We start from the raw sequence: 8,564 nt of genomic DNA, 5'->3' as shown, positions 1-8,564 counted from the left end.
TTTTTTAGCCGAACCTTTCTATCCCGCCATTTGATTGTTTCGGCTTGATATTTATTGATATTCTCCACGGCTTGCAGTCTGATCCCTTCTAAAGCATCTTTTTCTATAGAATAAGTAGCTTCGGAATCTGATTCTGCCGAAGCTAATATCCTTATTGATCCGGTTTTAGCTTCCTCCGGAGTTATTGCTTCGTCACCGAATAACAACTTAAATGGAGTAAAGCCTGTAGACCTTGATGTTGTTGTGTTGTGGCCCCACACCACTTTGGTTAACTGATCTGGCCATTTTCCCCTGGGTTGATTGAAGATTAATTTCATTATTCCTGTCATTATAATGCCGTTGGCTCTTTCAACGAGTCCATTTGACTCCGGGTGCCTAACTGATGCAAAATGGATCTTCGTACCAATTTGGTCACAGAAATCCCTGAAAGCTTCGGAGTCAAACTGTGTCCCATTATCCACAGTGATAGCCTTTGGCACCCCGAAACGACAAACGATATTCTGCCAGAAAAACTTTTGGACGGTGGCCGAAGTTATTGTGGCTAAAGGCTTCGCCTCAATCCATTTAGAAAAATATTCCACAGCTACTATAACATATCTCAGGTTCCCTTGGGCCGGTGGTAATGGACCTAACAAGTCAAGGCCCCACCTTTGCAATGGCCAAGTGGGTTGTATGAGCTGTGTTAAGGACGAAGGTTGTTTTTGATCTCTTGCACATTTCTGACAACCTTCGCACTTTTGAACCAACTCTGCTGCATCCGAAGCTGCCTTCGGCCAATAAAATCCTTGGCGGAAGATTTTTCCAAGTAATGGCCTAGATCCGATGTGAGATCCACACAGGCCTGCATGTATTTCTTTCATTAACTCTATACCTTCGGCTCTGGATAAACATTTGAGTAGCGGAGCACAAACTCCATGCTTGTACAACTCCCCTTCTATTATAACATATGGACGAGCTCTTGCCTCTATCCTCTTGTTATAAGCTTCGTCATCTGAAAAGAATTTACCCTGAAGGTAAGAGATGATCTCAGTTCTCCAATCTTCGCTGTAAACAGGAGATATACTGAGGACTGCTCTTTCAAGAAGTTCCACCGAAGGTGCTTTTATTGTTTCGAAGAACACATCCGAAGGTAAGGGCAGCCCCTGCGCTGCTGACTTAGCTAACAAATCAGCATGCTCATTTTGTCCTCGAGGGATATTTTTGACAGAAAATCCCTCGAAAGAAGCTTCAACTCTTCGAACCATATCCAAATACTTTTCAAGCTTCGGGTCTTTAGCCTTGCAACTTTTGTCAATATGACCCGAAACAACCTGGGAATCAGTTTTAAGTATGGCCCTTCTGATTCCCATTGCTTTTAACTTCCGAAGACCTAGGAGCAATGCTTCGTACTCGGCAATGTTATTTGTGCAACTAAAATCAAGCTTTGCCGCATAACAAGTTTTGACTTTGGAAGGTGAAACCAACACAGCAGCCGCTCCTGCTCCGAAGGTTCCCCAAGATCCATCACAAAATACTGTCCATGCTTCGCTGTCTTTATTCGTTTCTTCCTCCTGAGCCCCTGGCGTCCAGTCAGCAATGAAGTCTGCCAACGCCTGGGACTGAATCGAAGATCTATGAACATATTCAATACAAAATTCATTGAGCTCTGCAGCCCATTTTCCAATCCTTCCAGTAGCTTCTCGGTTCCTCATAATATCCTTCAGAGGTTGTGAGGAAGGAACAATTATGTTGTAAGCTTGGAAATAGTGCCGAAGCTTCCTGGAGGCCATCAAGACAGCATACAGTACCTTCTCCAACTCTGTATAATTTTTCTTTGATAAACTAAGAACCTCGGAAACAAAATATATTGGGGCCTGCCTCTTGACTTGACCATCAAGCTTCTCCTGGACAAGCGCTGCACTTACCACTGAGTGCGAAGCTGCCACATATAATAATAAAGGAGCCCCTGACATTGGTGGAGTCAATGTTGTTAGATCTATCAAATACTGTTTCAACTCTTCAAAAGCCTTCTGTTGGATTGGTCCCCATTGAAAGACTTCGGCTGACTTCAGCACTTCGAAGAATGGTAAGTTTCTCTCTGCTGATCTGGATATGAATCTATTGAGAGATGCCAATCTTCCTGTCAATCTTTGAGCCCCCTTCTTTGTAGTTGGTGGCTCCATCCGAAGTATAGCTTCAATTTTACTTGGATTAGCTTCAATTCCCTTTGTTGAAACCAAGCATCCAAGAAATTTCCCCTTCTTTACTCCGAAGACGCATTTTTCTGGATTTAACTTTAAGCCAGCTTGCCTGAAACTGGCGAAGGTCTCCTGCAGATCAGCAATATGATTCTCCTGCTTCGTGCTTTTTACAATGATGTCATCAACATAAGTTAGCACATTTCTGCCTATTTGAGATTGGAGAACCTTCGCAGTCATTCGGCTGAAACTCCCTCCAGCGTTTTTGAGCCCCTCAGGCATCCGAAGATAGCAATATGTGCCACTTGGAGTTATGAAGCTAGTCTTCGGCTCATCTTCCTTCTTCATCCAAATTTGGTGATAGCCTGAATAACAGTCTAACAGACTCATGAGCTCTGAAGAAGCTGCTGCATCAACTAAAGAGTCTATCCTTGGTAATGGGAATTCATCCTTCGGACAAGCCTTGTTAAGATCTGTAAAATCGATGCACATTCGCCACTTGCCATTGGCCTTTTTTACCATAACAGTGTTAGCTAGCCATTCTGGGTACTTCACTTCTCTGATAACTCCTGCACTGAGGAGTCTTTTGACTTCGTTGCGAGCACCTTCGGCTTTATCATCTGACATTTTCCGAAGCCTTTGCTTTCTAGGTCTGAAGGATGGATCGACATTGAGCGAGTGCTCAATAACATCTCTATTAACTCCGCAGAGATCATTGGCTGACCATGCAAAAACATCTTTGTTATTGAACAAAAACCTTATCAAGGTTTTATCCTGCTCTTCGGATAATTGAGAGCCTAACAGCACCTTCTGCTCTGCTATGTCCTCACATAAGAGCATAGGCTTCGGCTGATCTGCTGAAGCTGCTTTCTCCCTTCTGAATTTGTACTGTTCACAAGCTTCAGCTCCATCTATGTTATGGATTGCTTTTGAGTCAGTCCAATTGCCTTCGGCCCTTCTTGCAGCTTCCTGACTTCCATGGATAGCAATGGGTCCCTGATCCGAAGGTATCTTCATGCAAAGATAGGCAGGATGAAGGATTGCTTCGAAGGCATTGAGGGTACCACGACCAATAATTGCATTGTAAGGGTATTCCATGTCAACAATGTCAAACACAACTTGCTCAGTTCTAGTGTTGTTGATGAACCCGAAGGTCACTGACATGGTGATCTTGCCCAGTGCTACAATCTGTCTTCCTCCGAAGCCACAGAGAGGATGTGTAGCATCATGAATCTTATCTTCTGGCTCTTGCATTTGTCTGAAGGCCTTAGCAAATATAATGTCAGCTGCACTGCCTGTGTCAACCAAGACATTGTGGACCAGAAATCCTTTGATAACACAAGAGATAACCATGGCATCGTTGTGTGGGTAATCTTTGAGCTGAAGGTCCTCTTGGGAGAAGGTAATAGGAATGTGAGACCATCTTGACTTGATGAAGGGTCCTTGCACCCCAACATGTTGTACCCTTCTCTGTGCTTCCTTCTTTTGTTTCTTGTTAGCTGGTTCTGAGGACGAGCCACCTGTGATCGGGAGCACCAGCTTCGGGTCCGAAGCAGCTCCAGTTTGGTCGTTGAACGAAGCCATTAGCTCAAAAAAGTGGAAGTGAGTTCACCGGAGGTGGGCGCCAATGTTGGGGACTTGTTCTCAAATGCTATGAATTAAGAACAAGACAACATAATATGTTAAATGTCAATGTCCTTCGTCCATGAAACATTATTCCCTTGAGGATAATGGGCCTTGGACGAAGGCTAATAAGAGCATAATTACGAAGTTTAAGTCTTCGTAATAAAATTTCAGTAAAAATTATAAGATAACATAAAAAGGTATAAAGGGGATAAATACATCATAGACAAATTACATTGTATCTATTTAATGTATTGAATCATTGAATACATTAATACCTTTGCCTTGGCAAAAGGTTGGATTCCAGAAGATGCGATTGCAATAACTCGAATGCGTGAACAGTAATGGAATACTGTTCACTATTTATAGGCACAGGACGCAGCCTGTGAGGAATTACAAGTAAGCCCCTTATAAAAACTTACAACATTGACTCAGACCTTTATGGACTAAAAGGTCATTCTATCTTTAAGTCGGTTTGCAATACCGAAGCTTCACAAAGAGGAACCTTCGGCCATTTTATACAAACAGCTTCCGTCGAAGACTGCTTCTCCCTGCAAGACCTTCGGCGACGAAGCATAGGCCCAACAGGAATTATTGCTCTCTGTCAAGGCAAAGGTATAAATGTAATCAAACACCATGTTTTAATATCTCAGTTTATAAGATAAAATGAGCTATTCTTAATATTCTTTAACGTTTTATATTTTATTCTGCGTTATTTTACTTCTAACTACGAATGTGAGACCTTTGTAGTTCATCATCTTTAACCTTCGTCCGAAGCTCATTAAATCCTCAGGGAAATAATACTTCAGCGGACAAAGGGTTTTAATATTTAACATTTTATGTTGCCTTGTTTTCAATTTATAGCATTTGAGAACAAGTCCCCAACAGGAAGTTAGTAGCTTCACGCCATCAGCTGACTAACTTCCTACGACTTACTGTAGCCCGTAGGAAGTTAGTTGGGCTGACTGTAGCCCATAAGAAGTTAGCGGCTTGTTTGACCACACGCTTGAGTTAGCATGTGAAAGCTAACTTCTTACAATTTTTATAAAACACCGTAGGAAGTTATGTTTATTTCCTAGAGCTACCAATTGCCTCTCGGAAGTTATTTATATTTTCTACGGTTTATTATAAAAGCTGTATGAAGTTAAAAAACCGTAGGAAGTTTTTGTTTTTGTGTAGTGCTTCTAGTCTAGTTCATAGAAAAGGAGAAAAATGTTCATTTTTTCTGTCAACTCTTTGTCTCTCTCTCTTCCTGTTTGATTAGGAAACGGTTGACTGACTGGCAAGGTGTACTGTTCTGAACTGGTCGACCGCACAAAATCCAGCACACAGCAGCTTCCTCATCTGGAAATGCAAGGTACGACGCTCAAAAAAGAGGCAGTTGTGTCCGGAGGAAGTAAAAATCCTCTAAGTACAGAGGATCCGCTCGCGTGTCCGGAACATGACGCACGCAAGGACGTCTAGAATCTCTAGATAGCCCGTGGAGAAAAAGGGAAAAGAACGAGCGAGAGCTCATATATCCACATGCAACTCGCAGCAAACTTGTCCTCAGGGTATATTTGTAGGTCACGATTCACGACGGAAACAGTAGTGCTGTCACCTGTCAGTAGAGCTCTCCCCTGGGCCAAGAACTCGATCCGAGCAAAAAAATGTCGGAGGCCGCCGTGCGAGTGATCGGCCTATGGCCGAGCCCGTTCGTGATCCGCGTCCTGATCGCGCTGAAGCTGAAGCATGTGGAGTACGAGTTCGTGGAGGAGGTGGTGGGCAGCAAGAGCGAGCTGCTGCTCGCGTCGAACCCGGTGCACAAGAAGATCCCCGTCCTGCTCCACCACGGCAAGCCCCTCTCCGAGTCCCTAATCATCGTTCAGTACATCGACGAGGTCTGGTCCTCCGGCGCGCCGGCGGCCATCCTCCCCGCCGACCCTTACGCGCGCGCTGTCCAGCGGTTCTGGGCGCAGTACGTCGACGACAAGGTAGCTAGCTAGTCGACTCGAACCGACCGACCGAGCTCTTCCTCTGATCGAGCACGCAATTCTGATCGGTTCTCCACAGAAATTTAGCAATGATGGTTTCCCGGCTGGCTGGTTGACGTGTACGTATACGCAGATGCACCCGGCGATCCGCGTACTGAAGGGAACGTACGACGGGGACAAGGAGCAGGCGGCGGGGCAGCTGTCCGCGGCCCTGCAGCTCCTGGAGGAGGCTTTCGCGCAGCTCGGCCAGGGGAAGCGCTACTTCGGCGGGGACAGCGTCGGGTACCTGGACATCGCCCTGGTGTCGCACGTCGGCTGGGTGAAGGCGGTGGAGAAGATCGCGGGGGTCACTCTGCTGGACGAGGCGAAGGTTCCCAACCTGGTGGCGTGGGCTGACCGGCTGTGCGCCCACCCGGCCGTGGTGGACGCGATCCCTGACGCCGACAAGTTCGTTGAGTTCAGCGTGACCTATGGGTCGTTCTCTTAATCCTATCAATGCTCCCAAAGTGAGCAAAATGGCTCCGCATTGCGCTTTGTGATTTTCACTGCGCATGTGCCGGTGCATGTCACCGTCAATAGCATGTAGTTTGTATACATGTCCTTCTGTGAAAATAAAGCTTTGCTGCCCGTCAAAGGGAAATCGACATATATATACACTAGTGGCTCGATCTGTATTCTTCAGTGCAAAGCTTACTGTTCTGAACTCGTACATTCCATTTCAGTTTCAAGGATAAAGTCCAGTTTAACAAAACAACAACACGACCGGGCGCATATGCCTAGGCTTCCTGCTGGCGGCAACATCGTGCGCATTCTCTCGCTGCTCCAGCGGCGCCGCTCATCTGCCAGCTGCGCGCCGGTAGCGGTCGTCCGCCTCAGCACCCGGCAGCACAAGCTGACGATGCTCCTCGTTGAACTCTCGCGTTCCTCTCATCTATAGATGTCCAAACAGCGCGGGTCGCCCGTTTGGCCCGTGACCCGACACGATTTTGGTCCGGTCCAAGCACGGTCCGGCACGGTTAATAACGGGTTCGGGTCGGCACGGCCCGTTAAGCGGGCCGGGTTTGGACGGCTACGAAGGCCCGCGTGCTATGGCCCGGCCCGGCACGAGCTGCAGGCCGGCACGGTGGCGGCCCGTAAGCCAGCCACAGACAGCCTAGCCCTGCGGTTGCACTCGAGGTTGACGACGACGCCGGCTGTTACTGTCGGCGGCAAGAAGTACGTACGTACACGGCTGCCACCTTCTTCGCTGTCGCCACGTCTGAAGTCTAAACAAAGTCGACGTACACGACCAGTCGATCGAGTGCTCTAGCCTGACTTGATTTGGTGGCTGCGCAGCAGAGAGCACGCAGCAGCCGTCACCACCACCGCGACCTACAAATTGAAGAGCGAGGCACCATGGCTGGCTGCACTGCACACCTCCACGAAAGACAGACACTAGCTAGCTAGTGATTCGATCCGAGTGGCACGCGGGCCCCATGCATGCATGTCGTGCTGCCTCACGAGATGGCGACGTCGCACGCCATGCTCTGGAACGGCCGCGCAGACGACGGCGGAGAGAGGGCGATGACCACGGGCGAGCAGAACGCCTGCAGGGAGTAGCGCCTGCTCCTGACGCCGCCGGTCTCGAAACAGTGCGGGCCAGTGTTGGACACGGCCCGTTAGGTACGGTGGGCTTTCGGGCCGGCCCGGCACGATCTAGACATGAACGTGCCGTGTTTGGGCACACAGCTGAGCACGTGGACCGGCACGGCCCGACCCGATCCATTAACGGGTCGTGCCTGGCCCGACACTATTTGGATCGGGCCGAATCGGGTTCGGGTCGGGCCCGTGCCGGGTGGCCCGTTTGGACATCTATACTCTCATCTCCCCTTTCTTGTCCTTCTCTCATGGCACTTATGGATGGATTTATGTATGCTTGTTATTGGCCGCTGTAGGACTCTCTAGTTTTGTTCTTTTATTATCGTGCAGTTTTTCGAGAAAAAATATCAGAAAAAATTAAAACAATCTTGAAGTCATAGTGCATCAAATAGATAATACCGTTAAAAATAAAGAAAAAATATTTCTCTATTCTCTTACTCCCTCCAGATTGGTGAAGGAAAACGTTTTGGCGTAAGATATTTTTGCGTAATAGAATGCCTCGTTTGTGCAGCACCAGCACTGCAGCTCCTTCAAGATCTTGGGCCCTTTCATTTATTACTCACATGCTCGAGTAGAGAAAGCAGTAAAAGCGTCCCGACCGCTCGTTTGTGCAGGCAGCTCCATGCGTGCCCCAACCTAGTCCCCCTCCATTCTTCTTCGCAAGCGCCATGAAAGCCTCGTCAGACTCTCCGTCACTTCTAAAGAGTTGGTGGCTTGGTGCCAAGTGCCATACTCCCTTTGTGGTTTGTGCTAGCTAGCGCCATGTAAACCTCGCCGAAGTTGGAGATGGACTCCGTTTGTGCCAGCTCCATGGAAGCCTCGCTGGAGTCTGTCACTTCGTTCTTTGGAGTTGGTGCCGGACTCCGTTCATTCTCGCGCCATGGAAATTGTTCCAGAGGAAGTCACGCCGGAGTCCATGGTTACTCGCATGAAAACCCATAGCAAGCGAGCGCGCCCCACCCGCCTCCTCCACCGCGTGTCGACCTCCATCCCCTGCGTCGCGTCCCGTATGGACACTGTCTTCGAGGCGGCCATGGCCTCGCTCGGCGTCTCCACCATCGTGCACTATACAACACCGAGCCCCACGTCTAGGTCGCCATCGTCCGTGCCGCCAAGGCGCCATGTCCCACGTCGTCCCACCACCTTCCCTTTG

The 8,564-nt window shown here is 48.3% G+C and overlaps 1 protein-coding gene across 1 annotated transcript; it reads left to right on the top strand.

The window, feature by feature from the left end:
• The first annotated feature begins 5,422 nt into the window (after positions 1-5,422).
• Positions 5,423-6,421, top strand: LOC542634 (glutathione S-transferase GST 34). Its single transcript, NM_001112159.1, has 2 exons — positions 5,423-5,773; positions 5,907-6,421. The coding sequence occupies exons 1-2, from the start codon at positions 5,450-5,452 to the stop codon at positions 6,258-6,260; spliced, it is 678 nt and encodes a 225-aa protein (NP_001105629.1). The 5' UTR covers positions 5,423-5,449; the 3' UTR covers positions 6,261-6,421.
• Positions 6,422-8,564: the final 2,143 nt, after the last annotated feature.

The sequence above is a fragment of the Zea mays genome, chromosome 1 (genome assembly GCF_902167145.1).
Source record: "Zea mays cultivar B73 chromosome 1, Zm-B73-REFERENCE-NAM-5.0, whole genome shotgun sequence".
Taxonomy (NCBI): Eukaryota; Viridiplantae; Streptophyta; class Magnoliopsida; order Poales; family Poaceae; genus Zea; species Zea mays.
The sequence above is the reverse complement of the archived record's forward strand: the minus strand, read 5'-3'. Positions and strand labels throughout refer to the sequence as shown.

Bases quoted from the DNA above. Each gene is read 5' to 3' on its own strand.
- LOC542634 (NM_001112159.1), top strand. From the start codon at position 5,450: ATGTCGGAGGCCGCCGTGCGAGTGATCGGCCTATGGCCGAGCCCGTTC. The intron at 5,774-5,906 runs GTAGCTAGCTAG...ACGTATACGCAG, and splicing joins CGCAGTACGTCGACGACAAG to ATGCACCCGGCGATCCGCGT.